This window comes from Arvicola amphibius, chromosome 2, assembly GCF_903992535.2.
Source record: "Arvicola amphibius chromosome 2, mArvAmp1.2, whole genome shotgun sequence".
NCBI lineage: Eukaryota > Metazoa > Chordata > Mammalia > Rodentia > Cricetidae > Arvicola > Arvicola amphibius.
Window position 1 is genome coordinate 151885734 of NC_052048.2, and position 19834 is coordinate 151905567.

Sequence of the window (19834 nt, forward strand, 5' to 3'; positions counted from 1 at the left end):
CACTTGCATTTATCTCTTGACAATACTCAGGGAAAGGGAAATTCAATGAAGGGGTTATAACCTCGCTTCTGCTTTTACTTTGCATCTCATCTTACCGCTCCTCTGCTTTTCTTCACAGCATTTTCTGAGTTATAGTTGACCTTGTAATCTGTGCATTTATATGAACTATTAGAAACCTTTTCTGGGGCTTGGAGGAATACAATACACATATGAATAATGCAGGGTAGTTCTGAGAGTGTTTCTGGAAGGTAAGACAGGGGTTTTCATGTTATGCATAACCAGATGAATGCTTAGGTTTATGGTGACCATGCATTTATTTTCTAATCAGATAGAGTAAAGAGTAGTTCATAATTTTACTCAGTACAAAAGAAAGTATTTGTGGTACCAAGGACTAACTTTTTCATAAGAAAGATTCGTAAATGTTGCAGGGTGATGGAGGAGAGTCATCTGTCTAGGTGTTACCTTTGTTGGTTAATAAAGAAACTGCCTTGGCCCTTTAATAGAACAGAAAATTAGGTAGGCGGAGTAGACAGAACAGAATTGTGGGAGAAAGAAAGCAGAGTCAGGCAGACGCTTCAGGCAGAAGCCTTGGTCGGTCATCATGCCTCTCTTCTCCCAGACAGATGCAGGTTAAGATCTCTCCTAGTAAGCGACCACCTTGTGGTGCTACACAGATTACTAAATATGGGTTAGTCAAGATGTGAGAATTAGCCAATAAGAGGCTGAAACTAATGAGCCAGGCAGTGTTTAAATGAATACAGTTTCCATGTAATTATTTCGGGTACAGCTAGCCGGGTAGTGGGAAGTGGCCCCGCCGCTCCTTCAACAGCAGGGCTAGAAGACAGAGAGGAACTGTGGGATTCAGTTTTCATCTTACTTTCACCATATGCCTTCATGAAAATATGGAACAGGGTAGGTATAGATGTTTACTTCTAATATTTTAAAACGAAATTCTATTAGAATTTTTTTCTGCATAAAGTAGCCAACCATGAGAGAATAGGTTTTGATTTTTAATAATTTTCCACAATGTCCATTTTATTTGTACAATGGTAAATAAGAATAAAAAATCTGTACTCTTATCTGACTTTAAAGAAGGACCTTACAATCTAAATAATCAAGGCCATGTAAAACCAAAGCAGAATAATTTACTTCAGTTTATTCCTTCTTTGAACAAAAATGAAAATGAGACTTTACCAAGCCATTTCCTTAAACATTTTGCTGGTCCTTTCAGAAACAGCATTGATAACTAAGTTCATTGCCAACCAGGGAGAAGGCATAGGCTTACCTTTGTGTTAAGCATCCCTAATATTTTTTGACACAAAAAACAAGGAATCAATTTGGGACAAATTGATTAACAAAACAAAGCTTATCATGACATTTACAAAGATAAAGTCTCCTAGTTCCTAGGTGGCACAGGGCAGTATCAGTGTGGAGCATAGGTGAACATGACTGGGATGCCTGAAAGCCTTCACATACAGAGTGCCTGGGGAGTTTCACTGTCTTCTTCCTCCCAGTCTGGCTGATACGCAGTGTCCACCTTCCTCGTCACATAGCCCTGCCATTGAGTTGACACAGGTGTCTCTACTCTGCATTTGAAAGTGTGACCGAGGGGTGTTGGGGTTTTATTTCTTCACAGATTCCAGATGTTTTCTCTCAAAATGTTCCTTCATTATTTCACTCCAATGCACCGTTTTGCCATAGAACCTCACCTGGTGAAGAGATACATGAGCTATATTAAGTGTTCTGTAGATTTCTAGGTTTCTGGGAAAATGAGCTTTAACTGCTTTCTCTTCTTTTCATAGCTGTGAAGATGAAGAATATGAGTATTTGAGCTGATCCAAGAAAACTCTCTCATTCAATAGTATAAAGGGTAAACAATCATTTTGTAGATAATTACATGTTAGAACTCAGGGTTTAAATATCTAGATGTCTAGTGTCCAAGTTGATAATAATAACCATAGGAATAACCACCCACATTTTGATTGGTTTTAAGGTCCGCTCCATGAGGCACTGCTAAAGTAGCCAAGAACTTGATATTAGATAGATGATGGGCCTGGGGGAAAATCTATTACTATTATTCTGCTAAAGGAACATAGCAATGACATGTATCCTAATTATATATCCTTATATCCAAACACATCAGAGATGCTTCCTCTTGCACTAGATGGAATTAACACAGAGATCCACAAGAGGACACTGTATGGAAGTCAGAGACCTTGGAGAACTCAGCCCTAGCTGGGGTGTGTTTATCAAACCCCTTCTCTCTTGGCTCATGGAACGAAGCAGAAGAGGGGACAGAAAGAGTCTAAGAGCCAGAGATGATAAAGCAAACAGTGTCTTCCGGACACAGCAGGACTGATGCACATGTTCAAACCAGAGGAAATTCTAGCCCTGAGAAGGGGAAGGGGACACAAAGTCCCCTCTAACCAAGACCAAGAAGCTCTTTGTCACTGACACTGGCTGGAAAGGGAAACTCGGTTTTCTCTGATTGTGTGTCAGGAGTGTAGTAACCATACTCCATGCCCATGCCCAGGCCAACACAGAACAGTCTTGGTTTCTGTTTGTTCATTTTTTGTTCTACAGATTTTCTATCTTTTTATTTAATTCTTTATTGTTTTTCTTGTTTTAGAGAGAGAGAGAGAGAGAGAGAGAGAGAGAGAGAGAGAGAGAGAGAGAGAGAGATTGTGAGATCCTGAATTTGGATATGTAGGGAGGTTGAGAGACTCTAGAAGGGCTTGGAAAGAATATAATTAAAATATATTATGCAAAAACTGAATAAAAAATTTGAAGATAAGAACAACCAAACTTGAGTTCAAAACATTGTGGGCCAGGTCACTTAATGGCATCAATGAATAATATTTCAGAAAATGCAATTCTATGTTCAATAAGTGAATCATTGTGCTGAGTGCTAGCATATGAACAGCGACCAATTTACTGATTTGTGAAGCAGGAGTCCAGTTTGCCGCCATGTACTAAAAAACAAACAACAACAACACACACACACACACACACACACACACGCACGCACGCACACACACGCACACGCACACACACACGCATACACACACATGCACAAATAATTTAAAAGATCAAAGAATGAAATTACTTAACCAGCTTTCCTACCTTGGAAAAGGCTCTCAGTAAAGGTTAGAGAAAGCAGTAAGTTAGAGTTCTTCCCTCAGAACTACCTCATTCACTTTGGGAGAGGAGGGTGGCACAGAGTCAGCAGCTTATGTGCTCATTATTCATGAAACTGATCTTCAAATGTAATAGGACATAGAGAAAACCACAAACAATCAGAAGACAAAAACCATCCATGCAGCTTCAGGCAACATTTATCCTATGAAAGAATATTTACTTTTTTCCTTTTTTCTTTTTTTTTTTTTTTTTTTTTTTTGTTTTTTGTTTTTCGAGACAGGGTTTCTCTGCAGCTTTTTTAGAGCCTGTCCTGGAACTAGCTCTTGTAGACCAGGCTGGCCTCGAACTCACAGAGATCCGCCTGCCTCTGCCTCCCGAGTGCTGGGATTAAAGGCGTGCGCCACCACCGCCCGGCTAAGAATATTTACTTTATGAAAGATCTTTTGTTAAGCAAAAAGGAGTCTACAAAACTATGAAATTCTTAAAAGACTGGGCGTTATTTAATCCTGCTTATTGGAACACAGCAAAGACCCTGATAATATCTGTGGATTTATGTAAATAGTTACAAAACAATTTTTGTTTGTTTGTTTGTTTGTTTTGTTAAAAATCCCAAAGTATTCTATTTGTTTTTAAAATTTAAGATAGGTAGCCTAAATCTGTGTTAAAAAGAAAATACCAACTTGAAATGTTGGCTTCCAGATTGTATGATTCAGAAGGGAAAACTTAAAAGGGATAATTCATTACTTTGTGTAGTAGAGATGCTGTTTTTGTTTGCATACTTTAAAAGGGAATTGTGTGTGGGAGGGGACAATCTTAATGTCTTAGAGAGAGGGGGCAAACTCAAAGGTCAAGGGAGAGAAAGCCATTGGGTGACACACAGAGAAACAAAACAAATGACCAGGTCTCCGAAGATGGGAATGTGGGGGGTCCATGAGCAGGGCTGGAGGTCTGGGTAGGGCGGTGCGGAGGGTTAGCACTAGCATTGGAGTGTGGGGCAGGATCTGATGCCCTGCAATTTAAAATAGTTCTTTGCTTGAGACAGCAGTTTTGCTTTGTTTTCAACCAGCAGACATTGTTTCTGAAATAAACTTTTATTAGACTGAGGATTTTTGAGGATCTTTTTCATTTCAGACAGACATCAAAAAAATTGCATGATTTTTTTAAAAACTATTTTTTGAGAAATTAGTTTTTTGAGATGCAAATTTAACTTATTTACTCTGTACCCTGGAGTGGTCCTGCTAGCACCATAACTTTCCATTTATTTCCATGTTAGGAGACTTTCTTACATGACAAACCTTGAGTTTTCATTGTTTTTTTTTGGCATCCTAGTTATAAAAGGAGATATTTATAACACAGGTTATGTAGAAAAACAAGTGAATTTAAATAGGAGAGATTTCAAAATTATCTTAATAATTTTTATGTGTGTATGTATGTGACATATAAATGTGATGTGTTTCTGTGTGTGTACTTGTATATGGGTGCATGTGTAAGTAAATGTGTGTGCATGCGTGCCTGAGTGTGTGTGTATGTGTGTGTGTGATCATCAGGTGTCTTCCTCAATTGCTTTGCTCTCTCTCTCTCTCTCTCTCTCTCTCTCCCTCTCTCTCTCTCTCTCTCTCTCTCTTTCTCTCTCTCTCATCTTTTATTTGAGACACAAACTCCTGGGGTTTTCCTGTCTCTGGTTCTCAGCCCTGTGTCTCCCGGTGCTTGTGGTTCTACCAGGCTTTCTACGTGGGTTCTGGGATCCAAACTTAGGCCCTCACACTTTCATGGCAAGAGCTTTACAAACGGAATCATTTCCCCAGCTCCAAGACAAGTTTTATGTTTATTTATTAATTTATTTACTGGATTCAATCTTAGAAAGCAGACAGACATGATCTCAGGAGTTCTGGTGAGAAATATGCTAATTAACCTGATTTGATCAATACGCAATGTATACATGGGTTAAAACATTATATTGTACTCCATAACTATGCACAACTAATATTTATTAGTCAAAAAAGAAAAGATTAAAAACAAAACATTCCCTCACTTTTGCTCCAGAAACAAAGAGGGACAGGTATGAATTTAGTGTTTGATTTTCCAAGAGTCATGGTATTATGTCTCCTCCTTGCACTGTCTAGCAATACATTGCGTCAAACCATAACTTTTTTTTTAAATTTCAAACTAGAAATTCTTAGTTCCACTAGGAACTATTTCATCTCCCTGACTTCGTGTGCGTTTTCCTTTGATGGGGTCCTCTGAGGGTTCTTGTCACACACTTTAGCCGCTGTCGTGTTCCATGTGTGCTCTTCCTGTCAGACGGCTCTCCCTGTTCTCATGTACTCTCGGATGCTAGTCTCAACATTCACCCAAGGAACTACTTTGTTGGAACGGCTCCATTTGCCAGAGGAGAAGTTCCTGTGTGTGGTTATTGATGTTCTTTTTAAAATCAACAAATGACAGCTAAAGAAAGGGTGGAAGGTGATTTGTGGCAGTTAGGCCTCAGGCAGCTACACACACATAAACAGAAGTTGATTCCATTATTTAAAAAAACTGTGGGCTTAGCTCCTACATGGCAAAGAGCAGATCTTCTGTAACGGCCTTGAGTTCAACTGGGTAAGTGGGTTGCTGCCTTTATCCCCTCAGAGGGACCAATCTTATGTACCCAGAAATAGGCTTGAATGGGAGGATGCTAGGCCTTGGATGTGACTGGGCCGTTCTCCCCTGGTAGCCTTCTTCTGGCCTTTTCTTTAGTCATGGAGGCTTGTGGCCATGAAATGACTATGGTCACTGCAAAGTCATGAGGATGAATCAGATAGCTTGAGCACTGGCCTGACTGAGCTTTTCAGGCCCAAATGTGGATTCCTCTGAGACAACTGAACAGGAGAAACATACGCAACAGACAGCAATTCCAGAGCTCTGCCTCTGTCTACCTGACCATGTGCATGTCTCAAGGTGACATTTATATTCTTACCTGTTTCGTTTTTCAAAATTATTTTCAAATGAAGATGTATCTTGAAGAATTTTGCATGTTTTGAAGCTATCATTTCTTGTGTTAGTATTTTTGGGGGGCTTCACATAAATCCTCAGGAAAGCAGAAGCTAACCTCTCAGATCCTCCACTGCACCCACCAAATGCAGGTTCAGACTTACTGTGGGCTGTCTTGCTGTTGAGCAGGGATGTGCTGAATAACCTCATATACGGTGCCATGAAAATCTTGCCCTGTCACACCTTCAGAGGCTGTCCCAGACCTAGTTGGCATCTAGAAAACACAGAACATTAAAAGGAAAAATTTAGCCTGAGATTAGCTGGAAATATGCTGCAGCTTGAGGGAGACAGGAGACAGGTGGGTGTTCTCCAGCTCTGGATTGTGACTTCCTCTTTGGTACCCCTCCTGCACTCACGCTATACTGTTTATTTACTTCAGGAATAGCTTGGCGATCCTGCCACACTCTTCATCATTTAAGAAGAAAGCTGGAAATACTGTACAGAAAAAAAAGGAGGAAGAAAAGTAGCTAAAAGGGAGATGAAATAAACCAGTCTTACAGTTTAGAACTAGCCAGCACATATAACTGTTACATTATATCTTAATTGCTCTTTTGGACAGATTTTGTCAATCACAAGTGCAAGGGTAGCTTAGCTGAAAGAATATTGTGAAGGCAACAGCCTCCTCATATCTCGAGCTGGTAAAAAGACATTTCTGTAATAAAGTCTATAGCCACAAACCTCACTGGATGAAGCACACAGGGAGATAGAATGCTGAGAACAAAGGGGGCATTTTCTAATCGCAAGTAGTTCTTTTCTTAAAAAAATGGAAGAAAGAACACCCAGAAACAAGTAATCCATTTTCGTTCCATCCAATTGGACTATTATAGGGGAACAAGGAGACAGAGGATAACCTGGTGCTTTATAAATCCACGCATGCTCACGAGCTAATAATTCAGGGACACATTCTGCACCAAACTGATTATTTGCAATGTTTTAAAAAGAGACTGGCTGAAAACAAATGGTTTCAACTGTAAAAGACCCTACCTTTAGCCTATGTTTAGAGTAATAAAGATATGTACCTGTATATTATTAGGTTTTTACTATAATAACTCCCTATGACAAGCAGGTAACTTCAAGGATGTGATCAAGATATTGGGAGTTGCCGGGCGGTGGTGGCGCATGCCTTTAATCCCAGCACTCAGGAGGCAGAGGCAGGCAGATCTCTGTGAGTTCGAGGCCAGCCTGGTCTACAAGAGCTAGTTCCAGGACAGGCTCTAAAAAAGCTGCAGAGAAACCCTGTCTCGAAAAACCAAAAAAAGAAAAAAGAAAAAAAAAGATATTGGGAGTTATGAGGAAGAAAGGTAGGAAACTGAGGAACAGAGTGAATTCTGTGAAATAAAAGGCTGCGGTCACTGAAACAATATGGAATAATTTGTTAGGGACCATTGGTCCCCTGTTCTTCTTTTCTCCCTATATTCAACCTAGTTACTTCTTTATTCATAGACTATATCAGGTAAAGAGTATTTTTTAATGGGTGTAACTTCCTTAGCTCCACAGTTCTCAGTCTACAGTGAGTCACACTGTGGTCTGCCTTTGGATATCACTGCCCTCGTTCTTAAATGAATGCTGCTTACACCTCTGGTTAATCAGCCACTAGGAAAACCAACCCTGGGAATACCAGACGCATCTGGAAAAGCCACAAATTCGTATATTCCGAAGTCACCCAGGGCATCTTCGTGGCCTGAAAGGAAAAAGAACACTGCTTACAAAAGCAATGCTTCCCTCTGATATTTAAAAATGCATGCATTTATTTTTGTTTCATGGGAATAGCCACAGAACTTTTCTTTATTGTCTGTTGTAAGTGATATTTGCATGAAACCATTTAATATTTCCTAGTACCATATGGTCATATTGGCATTGAATGGTTTTGGGAATAACTTCTTCTCAGGAGGAAAAATGAAACTGAACTTGACCAATTATTCTTAAGGTCTGATGTGGAATACTGTATTCCATATTAAAATACACATATGTAGACAGGATCATGGATTCAAGATCCCACTGAGGCCTTAACTTGGATGTCACAAAAACCTTTGATCCACCTGTAATATCTACTGTGCTGCGATAGATCGAACAGAGAAGATTAGAAAAGGATGGGCAATAACAGTAGCTGCACAGACACATGAAAGCCAATGCAACATAATAGGAACATCATCCAAACTTTATCTAGGAAATGAAGAGGAGGGTGAAGGTAGTTTGGAGGAGCAGATGGCTTGGGACTCTTCCCTTCTGTGATGCTCAATTACTGTAAGAGAGCAAGGACTGGAGATGAGTCACATTTTATTTTAATTCTCTTAGCAGCCCCATAAACTTAGGAAGTTTGTGTCACTGTTATATAGATAAGGAATTTGAGGTCAAGAAAAGTAATTTTCCCAAGAGTAATGTGGCAGATATAGGACTGAAACCTGGCTCTTGGTGACAGCACCATCCACACATAAGCTCCATTGTTCACTTAGAACAGCTCACTACAGAATCAACAATGAAGGCAGTGAGGACCGGCTGTGGACAAAGAACAGGACTGCATCTATCACACTTCCATTTCTTCCTCTCCTTCGGTATTGAATAGCTGGTATTGTGCATCCTCAGGAAACTACAAAGGCTCCTTTGGCTTTGACAGACTAACAATGATAGGGCCAATGAGTGAGAATGAATCAGAACTCGTCTTCACTTCTCTGATTCCTAGTTGCCTTGTCTGTATATGGAGTTGAGAGTCTTTCCCTAGCATATCCTCCAGACCTGTGTGGCTCACCTTGTAAAGGGAAGACACTGAGCAATATAGGGATTTTGGTTGTGCTAATATCAGCTTCTATTAATTCTGTTACATTGACAGCCTATCTGTAAACATCCCTGGTAAACACTGATGATTAGTGAATACATATCGCTGTGGATAACAGTCCTTTCCAGTCTGGCCATTACCTGAAAAGGTTTGAGCTTTTCTGTATTCTGACTCTGGTCTGAAAAAAAAACCCAAACAGACACATTAATCAAAGGTTATGATTGAGGGAAAATGTTTTTCTTACTTTTCACAGAAATGTATACATTACCGGCCTTCTAGCTTCTGCCTTATAGCTAAAAGCAAGAGGGGAAAATAAGAGTAAGGTGTTTTTGAAGCTTTTTTTTGCAATGTTCCTAAAATGTATTTTTTTCTAATTTTAACTTACCTTTGTAAGGTTGGTATTTTTTCCACAGAAAAAGAAGACACATGGATATAATCAAAAACAGCGATATTCCAGTTATACTCGCTAATGGGGACAGTGATTTTCCTTTTTGTGCAAGCTTCTCCAGTCCTAAAAAACAGTAATAAATTACTATACAATCTGAAATGCTTATAACTATTCTCTAATTAAATATGACACCATTGCCTGTCCCTCTCTCCCTTATTCTCTCCTTCATCCCCAGATTGATGGGATACAGCGATTTAAAAACTAATCTCCAAACGCCCTGGGTACATTTGTGCCTGGAGATGTAGTGGGAACCTTGGGAAATAGTGACATAAAGTACTAATCATAGAAAGTTGTTCCTGTCACACTTTTAACTTGTGTTTGCCACCTTCCTATATCTGTCTCAGCTCATTGTCTCTACACCCTCGGATGCAGGGTGTTCTCTCTGCCTCCAGTGTCTCTACACCCTCAGACACAGGGTGCCCTTGCTCTCTGCCTTCTGTCTTTCTGTTTTAGTATGATTCAGGGGCGTGATCTTTTCTGGGACACTATGGTATATATTTAAGGATGTGAGAAGAAGGGTGCTTATTTTAAATACATTTTACTACTTTTTTTATAACCAATCAAGAAATTCCAATTCCCAAATAACATGTAAATGCAAGTTTCAATAAAATATTTTAAGTCAGTCCTGCCAGATGGCTTAACTCAGCTAGTAAAAGGACTCAGAATGGTACAAACTTGAAGACCTACCTCAGACTGATAATGAAACCCACTGTGGAAGGAAAAACTTGTCTCCTGAAAATTGTCTTCTGACCCCCACGTGTGCACTGTGGGACATGTGCAGCACCACACACACATACGCACACACACATATGCATGCACACATGTACACACACAAATAAAATAGAAATTTAATGCTAATAGCTATAATACACATACTGAGTGCTTGCAGTATACTAAATTCTGTACTCAGGATGCATGATCCATAGTAATTACTGGATTACCTTGGTAATCTTATTAGAGTGCAATTATATTATCACTTTTTCTGGATGAGGAAGCCGAGGCTTGTAAAAGTCACTTGGGCTATAACGGTGGGGATAATCCCAGGTTTTTAGGATTTCATTCTGACCCTTTCCTGTGCCGTTTGACACAACCACTTATTGACTGTGGTTATGTTACACTATCAGCTGTGGGCTCTGATATGCTTAGTCATATATTAACCTATGTAGGAGGAAGTAGTCGCGACCTTTGTCTGCCCAGACTGATGTGGACTAAATCCAGGTAACGCCACTTTCATTTCAGACATAGCCTGAGAATCTGGGTGTGATGAGGAACAGAGTGGCTACTCAGTTCTGCAATATATGTTGAGCCAGCACCTCCCTTTCTTCTTCCTCCATAAAGGTGTTCAGGTCTCCAGGAGTTAAAATAAGTGGGAGCCTTTCATCACCTCCTTTTCCAAATATGGACATATCTAAAAATCTCTTGATTTTTCTCTTGTAGAATACTATCATTTAAAACAGTCTAGTCTTTTTCTACTCAGTATAGCTGGCTAATACCAAACTCCAATAGACAGCTTAGGGAAACCACGTTCCCCTCTAATTTGACCAACTGTTGTTGTCATATTCCCTTTGAGTCTGAGAAACAAGGATGGTTTCTACTAAGAAAAATTCTGGGCCATTTTGGGGTCACTGTGATCCTTTTAGCTCTCTACCATTGTTTTTCTGAATACCATGCTTGTTCATCAGTGATGCAAACAATTTTTCTACTGAACTGGATTTTAGTCAAACATTTATCTGGTCTAATTTTGTCATATCATAGTTGAATATCTCAATTAACTCACGAAGGTAGAAGCATTCTGTTGAAGGGAGCACTGTCCCTTTGGGAGACTTATTTCCCCTAAGCTAGTACTAAGGCCTTAAGTTCTTCTTTTGTCATGAGACCTTAGGAAAACTCCAATTAAAAACAAGATGTGTGTGTGTGTGTGTGTGTGTGTGTGTGAGAGAGAGAGAGAGAGAGAGAGAGAGAGAGAGAGAGAGAGAGAGAGAGAGAGAGAGTTCCACTTCTGTGCAAGGGTCCATGGAGGCCAGTAAAGGCATCAAATCCCTGGAGCTGGAGTTCCAGGCAGTTGTGAGCTTTCTGGCATGAACTTGGGTTCCCTGGAAGAGCAGCGAGTGTTCTTAACATCTGAATCATCTCTTCAATCATAGAAACCTCCAAATTTAACTATCAAACATTAGATGCTTCAACTCTTCCACCTTACAATAGCCATATTATTTATCCTGTCTCAAAAATAATAAATAATATAAATAAATAGAAAAAAATCCAGCACTTCTAAACATAATTAAGTGATTATTTTATTATGCAGAAAAACATTTTTGTCTTAGTTGGTTTTAACATTTTCCTTAAAATTGAAAATATGCCAATGACAACTGTTTCAGACCACTCTTGATTCACTCTGGCAGCCAAGTTTCTTAAACTTGGCAGTAGGCTTAATGCAAATAATTGGCCTTCTTACCCTGAGACACAAAGGACACATTTCTTTGTCCTTCATTTTATTTTTTCCTTCCTTTGATAAATAACCAAGTTTGCAGATTCCCTTTCACAGAGGGTCACAATCTTCCTGTTCCTCATTCTTCCTTGTGTCCATGGACTTCTCCTGGTTGCCCTTTCAATACATCCCTTTGACTTCTATTCTTCTGCACTCAGAGACCCACCTTGTGATGACCAATGCCTGTCACTCTAAAAGCTTGGCTGTGGTGAAGGCCAGCATTCTCTCCACAGAGACTGAGGGTGCAAATGGCCCTTTTCTGAAAACAAATGATCTTTCCTTTCTCCCTCATTTAGAGTGCAGCGGGTCTGCTCTTGTCCCTGTTTCTCCATCTAGAATACACATCAAAAGGCACTGTTGCTATGGTCTCAGCCCTAGACAAGTGTGTTTTTGGACAGCTAAGCTTCTAGAATTCTGACCTGAAAATAGTAGAGAAAGTCTAGTCTTACTGCTCAGAGAATATATTTGGGACGACAGACTCGTTTACCAAAGCTGGAGTGCAAATGGTATTTGCCCCTCCTTAAGCAAACAAATAAAATGGACTAACATGCCAAGTGTAAATATAGGCAAGAGGTGTGGTATCCATGGTATCGCTGCCCTGCTGTTCGAGGTTGCACCCCAACAGGACAGCCATATGCTACATAGGCAGTGTGCCTATTTCTAGGTGAGGATGGGGCCCTGAGAACTCTTCCATCCAATCTGTTTACTACTGATGGCAGCTGCCTCAGGTCCCTATGGAGATGGAGGTGATATACTCTGGGCTGTGTTACCTACACACTTCTCATGCCCACTTGACAGACACAGGTGTTATGTGGTAGGTTCTCAAGCAGCTATCATCAAAGGTCTTAAGATCCAGATGTCAAGGCTAAAGTTGTATCTTGATCTGTATCTTAATTTATGCAAAGTTGAGAAACTTGTAGCAAAATAGGGGAAAACAATCATTTTTCTTACTAGTTCATGTTGTTTCCTACTTTTTAAATGAAAAGATTTGGATTACAATTTTTAATGACTGATTTATCCACATTACATACACATTTAAAACACTTCTATTCTAGATACCTCTTCAATCATGTCCACATGCCCTCAGGGAATTTTGAATATTGAATTTTGAAATACACTTTAATATCTTCATTAAATACAAACCTTTAAATTGCTGCATTTCTATATATACATATATATCTCACAGTAGTAATTTAGGTTCAGTTAATACTTTAAAATATGGATATGTGTTTTAAAGAAGTCCTTAATTAAGGTGGTAAAATCATTACTTTCAAATATAAATGCTAGTTCATTATTTTAATGCCTATTATTTTCTTGAAACAACTAGACATTACTTTTAGCTATAGATATTTTTTCTCGTAAGTATGAACTAGTGTATCTTGTGGACAAAGTACCTGCATATTTTTACGTTAAATTAGCTGAGAAATTATTCAAAGAAAACATTTTGAATACAGATATCTATATTTTGAAGTATTTACTGAACTTAAATCACTACTGTGAGATGCACTATACATACACTGCATTATACTCATAATCCTGTATGTATCCATTAAAAGGGCAATATCCACATCAATAGCTTAGTGACCTAAAAAGAATAAAATTTTTGAGATTGTTAAAAAGAAAGTCTTTGAATTCAGAAGCTATTTTGACATTCATTTGCTGTGTGACTCTTCCAATTGCCTCTGTTTTCTTTCGATATCTCCACTGAGTTATAGAAAGGTCAATTAATAATATCTCAAATTAGCTGTGAATCATAGCCCACAGAGGTGGAAGTCCCCATCTGTCTAGCTTCATGCAGGCTGAAGACAGAGAGCTAATTGTCACCTTCTCTAGCTTTCCTCTCCTTAACTGAAAGCTGCCAATAAAACTTTTGATTATTTCCCGACCTTGTTATTTTCTTTCGCGTCTGTGACCCTGAGTCATCTTTGACTGCCCTTCCCTTCCCCCTCTATGTCTTATTGCTGAGACTTCAAAGCAGTTACATAGTTTTGCCTTATTAAAAATAAGGAGATTCATCTATTTTCTGCAAGTTGAGTCTGGCGACACAAAACTTCAACTTGATTCTAGAAACATCTTACAAACTATTTCAAGTTCCCTACAAGTCTTAATACAGCTTGTTTGTCAAAATGCATATTCTATAAGTGTTCGGCTGGCCTTGTAAGCAACGGTCATGTGTGTCAGTTTGTGCTGCAGAAATTCATTAATCTTTGTTGCAGAAATTCATTTTGAAACAGAAACAGTGAACACAACACATTACATCTGCACTAGTGATTTTTTTCCCTTTTTTACTTTTGTTGGGGATAAAGCTCGGTGAACCTTGAATTTGGAAAATAGCTATGAAGAACCACAATGAGGCCATGAATGTTGACAATCCTGGATCACTCTGGAAAATGAGCACCTGTTCTTCTTGTTTACTACAATAACAAATGATAGACTTTGTACAGGTCAAACAGGTTTCTGAGACTTTGCTAAGGACAATTATCCGACATGAAAACTGTATCTGTCTTTGGTAATAAAATCTTGGTCAAATACCGGGGGCTTCTAATATTATGAACACTCACTGGCTGAATATTGATGTAGGAAGTTAATAAGTAGGGAAGTCTCTATTGTAATATACAACTACATATTATACTTATATTTCCACTTGCAGTGAGCATAAAGAACAAGTTCAACCTACTATTAAGATCCCAACTATCCCATATATGCTTTGGTACACACATACACACACACACACACACACACACACACACACACACACACACACACACAAAACCTTGTTCTAAACTAAATTTCTGTTAGTTACATGGTGAAAAGCTGTTTGAGCCTATAAAAAGATAGTAAATTATAAGGCAAAAGATGTTCTTTAGTTGTCTGTAGGTTTGATATATCACATTTTGGTTAGTGGTTATTATCAGGGGTTGCTTGAGTCTCAGTGCCTAGCTCTTATTTGCTCCATAGTAGGTGACAAATAATGCATGCGTGCTGATTTTAACCATTTTGAACACATATGCTTTGGAGGGCCTACAAAGAAAATGTATTACCTTTTACTGCTCCTAAGGGGCACAATTTGGGTAAGTATTTTGTAAATACACTGGGAAATAGAAAGATATAGTTATGTAAAATTTAAATTCAAGTGACTAAAGATGAAATAAAATTGAAACTTTAATCCTCAGTTGCATAGCCATGTTCGAATCATTGAAAAGCTAAGCAAGGTTAGTGGCCTCCATGTTGAAAGTGATGGTAGTGACAATTTCCTCCTTGTGTAAAGTTTTACTGGACAACAGTATTTTTTTTTTAATCCTTCAGTTTATTTATATGATGGATTACATTGATAGATTTTCGTATGTTGAACCAGCCCTGCGTCTCTGGGATGAAGCCTACTTGATCATAGTGGATAATTTTTTTTTATTTTTTTTTCATTTTTTTTATTTAAAAAATTTCCATCTCCTCCCCTCTTTCTCCCCCTTCCCTCCCCTCCCCTCCCCCCATACCCTCCCTCCCTCCCTTTTCAGGCCAAGGAGCCATCGGGGTTCCCTATTCTATGTTAAGACCAAGGACCTCCCAACTCCCCCCAGGTCCAGGAAGGTGATCAACCAAGCTGAGAAGGCTCCCACAGAGCCTTGGACAACAGTATTACAGGCAGGATTATCTTCCTCATAATCTCTCTCTCTCAACAATGAAAAACAAAACAAGAGAAAACAGAAAATGGAAACCCAGCCAAAGGAGGTGTAATTTTACATGGAATTGTAGCTGTGAAGACATACACTGTATACACTGTATGTTCTCAAGTATCAGTTGTACCTAGGCAATCTTGTAATGTTTAACAAAGCTGTTAAATAAAAATGTGCTATTGTCAAAAAAGTTCATCAAGACAGTATATGAATTTCAATATACTTAATTTTACAAATATGGATACCTTAAATCTCAAATAGTTCTAAGAGAACACAGATTTCTTCATCACCCTGTAGGCTTTGTCCAGTTTGATATGCCTTTGTGACTCTCTAAGATGTTCTTATTGAATTATAAATTCACTGGAGGAACAACCATTAAATCAGCAGTTGTCATACTTGTACTAGGTGTTATTTGAGTCCAAATGTCATAGTTCAAGATCCTGACCCAGAAGGTCTGGGGTGTCTTAAAAATTGGTTTGTTTATCTGTTTATTTGGAGACAAGTTCTTGATTTGTACTCCATGCTGACATTGACAGAGGATTCACTCTGCCTTGGCCACTTGAGAAACTACATTTCAAACTGCCTAGGTGATTTTGATGCAGGCAGCTAAATGACTGTAGATGGCATGCTTTAGCCTAAGGATTAAAAATGTACCTGTATAGTCAGGCAGTGATGGTGCACGCCTTTATTCCCAGCACTTGGGAGGCAGAGGCAGGCAGATCTCTTTGAGCTTGAGGCCAGCCTGGTCTACAGAGCTAGTGCCAAGACAGGCTCCAAAGCTACACAGAAACCCTGTCTCAAAAACAAACAAACAAACAAACAAACAAACAAAAATATCTGTATAAACTGGCATTTACAGAGCTAGTACCAAGACAGGCTCCAAAGCTACACAGAAACTCTGTCTTGAAAACAAACAAACAAAAAATATCTGTGTAAATTGGCATTTTAGTTTTGCTTCCTTTATTGAACACAATATACTGAGCTTGATGCTATGGAACAGAGGCAGACTCATGATTGTGATGCTTCGTGCACTTGTTCCTTCACCAAGGCAATCATGTAAGTCATTGTTTCCTATTCAGACTGTGGGCTTTTCCCCAAGATGTATCTGGTTTGTCTTTTCTCTGTATGCAAGGATTTTGAATGTAACAGAAGAAATAACAATGGAAGATTAAAAACAGGAAGAGTGCAGGCAGAAGAGGAAGACAGCAATAAGAGGAAAGACAAAAAAAAGTAGAAGAAAGAAGGGAACTAGGTAGATTTGAGAGCTAGACATGTAGACTAGTCAGAGCTTGGTGGCTGAGTGTAGTACAGGGCATAAGGGTCAGGAAAAAGGAGTTCGAGGTGATACTTAGTTTTCTGCTAAGCTGGTAGATTATAGGGAAATTCACTTAAAAGTAGGGGCATATAGACCGAATAGTTATGTAGGAAAAAGGAAAGTGGTTCAGTCCTGCTAAGTTAGACTTATCTTTTGCTTTTAGAACCTCTGGGGGGGGGGCACCTAGAAGGCAGATGTGGGTACAGCTGTAGAGCTTTGAAGACAACGATGTGAGTAGGCCAGTGTTATGAGACACTGTGGGCATTAGTAGAATGGCACAAGAACGATGCTAGAGAGCAGAACGATGCTCCACAGAGAAGTTCGTGGGATGGGAATTTGCTATGTGTCCCTAACAAGCTGCGGTTAACCTTTTGGGCTACAGCATTTCTAAGATACAACTTCTAGAGCATGATGAATTTTATAGACTTATGAAAGTTGTTTCCAAGTCCATTAGGCTCTTGATAAACACTTCTATTGATTTCAGGTAAGTCAAGAATGAAAAAAGAAGAGGAACCTATGAAAACCAAGGAGCAAGCGGAAAAATGGAAACCCAAGACCCTAACTCCTCCGTATTTGTTCTTCTACCCTAACTTAATGGTACACATAAACTTTTAACTGAGAAGTCTGTCCCCTTTATGCATCTGATCATAAAATTAGGAACGCAATAACACACCTAGAAGTAATTTACTGACTCTTCATAGCTCCCCAAAGCTGTCATTTAAATTTCCCTCCATTTTGTTTTGAGTTTTCATTCTTGGACCCTCAAAACTCATGGTTTAGATAACTGAGAAAAGAGACCATTCAAACAGAAGTAAATTTATGTTGTCTTCTTCATAGGCATTTGGAAAACTAAGGCTAGCATACCTTTATGTTTTATAAAGGTTTGCTCTTTCACACACTTACCTACGGAAGTGATGACGACAGTGAAGCGAGCTTCATCTCGCCTTCCCGTCATGTTGTTGTAAGCACAGCACACGTAGTCAGCAGTCTTCTGGGCCACTTTCTCAGATGTGACTTCTAGACGAGGCCCGTGTTTAATGACATATGTTGTATTGTCAGATCTTTGGATCCAGGAGTAGGTATTGGGGGGATATGAATCAGCAGAACAATCAAATAGGATGGCTTCACCTAGGTCAACAGTGAACACTTCTCCCAACTTTTGCCCTTTATCAGAATTAACTTGAAGTCCATAAGGGCCATCTGTATTAAAGCAAAGAAGAGATGGGGTGGAGTGTCATATGAAGAGTCACAGCACAGTTTCAGGGCTTGAGTTTATGTCTTCACGTAGACTTGAGGAAAGAGGGCCTCACTTAAACCCTCAAGTAGATCTCTAGGTTTCATCCTGATATTCTCAAAACTGGAAAGTACTTGATTGGACATATTTGCAATAGTTAAGGCCTGAAACTTAGTCTGCAGATTTAAAGACACTGACATCATCAGTGTGGGGCTAAGCTTTTTGTGCCATTTTGATAAATTCACACAGTCACTAGGTAACCTCTGTCTTTCTGAAATAGGAATTACACTTGAAAACACTTTTTACAACAAATAGGTACTATTTTCTCCTCGGCAAGCATACTTTGAGAAGTGTCTGTTTTTCCTCTTAATGTCAGGTTATGAAAATATTTATCAAAGACCGTTTCAGAAGGAACACAGATTTGTACAAATAGGTAGGTGTTTCAGATTTTCTTTAACAGATTAAAAAAGTTCTTCTAGTGGGTGGTGGTGGCATATGCCATTAATCCCAGCACTAGGGTTTCAGAGTCAGGCAGACATCTGAGTTCAAGGCCAGCATGGTCCACAGAGTGACTTCCAGGACAGCCATGGCTACACAGGCAAACCCTGTTTTGAGAAAAAAAATTAAAAGAAATCCTTCTAAGCCTTAGATTCTATTTGGAATACACACACACACACACACACACACATACACACACACACACACACACACACACACCACATACCACTCATACACACTCACACAGTCACACACACTACATATACCACACGCACATGCACCACACATACACCATATACACAGCACACACACACAGCACACACACACCTTACACACAATCATATACACACCACACACGCACTCACTCTCACACAGCACACACACCCAATAACACATCTTCATTGAAAAATTAAAAACTGCGTAACTATGGTTGTTTGACTGTGTTTTCTGCATCTATGAGAATCAATATGGCATTAGACCAGTTGAAGATACATGCCACAGGCCTTCTTGTAGAGAATGAGAACAATATTAAAGCTATTTCCCAGATATGAGGTTCTCCTCTAGTCTAAGTTATTTCGGGCATGGCTATACTCACTTTTCACTTGACATTAACTGACATTTACTTGACACAGGAAGGAACTCCAAGTAATCAAACACATAGATTACAGTTTATCTTAAATAAGTTTCATGAGACAAATGTTATTATTTTCATTATTATAGTTTTAAATGTAATTTTCCATAGTCACATAGCTATTAGACAGCATTATTGAGACATTTAAAGCAATAAGGTTTATGTTATATAATTTTTTTATGTCAGAATATTATTGGCTAACCATATCGCTTTATGATAAATTACCATCTCATGTAATTGTCAAGCAACCATTTAATTGTCAAAGGTTTGAGAGATAATAAGTATAAAATGATTTGCATTTAAATATTTAGGAATATATGTGTATATCTGTGACCATGTAACAAACAGGCCATAAATTTTGAAAGGGATCAAGGAGGTGTAAGGGAAAGATTGGAGGTAGGAAAGGAAAATGGGAAGTAATATAATTGTAAAAATTATAGTTAGTATGCAAGAGACAAACAATTCGCATTATTAAGGAATTTACAAACTGTATTAACTGCTCAGTATTTTCATTTCTTTTTAAAAGCTGCCATAACTGTCTCTATATGTGTAATCATGTGATGTAAGGACAAGATTTTAGGGTAACATTTTTCTCAACCATGAATTAAGTG

At 38.8% G+C, this 19834-nt stretch overlaps 1 protein-coding gene across 3 annotated transcripts in view; it reads right to left on the reverse strand.

Annotated features, from left to right (window-relative positions):
* Positions 1-6268: 6268 nt before the first annotated feature.
* Positions 6269-19834, reverse strand: part of Hepacam2 (HEPACAM family member 2) — a 32073-nt gene continuing 18507 nt past the window's right edge. For 2 of the 3 annotated variants that reach the window (XM_038320539.1, XM_038320538.1), the window contains exons 4-9: positions 17764-18060; positions 9327-9452; positions 9210-9234; positions 9082-9119; positions 7776-7849; positions 6269-6382 (exon numbers count right to left, since the gene is read on the reverse strand). In XM_038320539.1, coding sequence (XP_038176467.1) covers positions 6269-6382; positions 7776-7849; positions 9082-9119; positions 9210-9234; positions 9327-9452; positions 17764-18060 — 674 coding nt within the window. The remainder of the gene's footprint in view (positions 6383-7775; positions 7850-9081; positions 9120-9209; positions 9235-9326; positions 9453-17763; positions 18061-19834) is intronic. The other variant, XM_038320540.1, reaches the window with a different exon arrangement.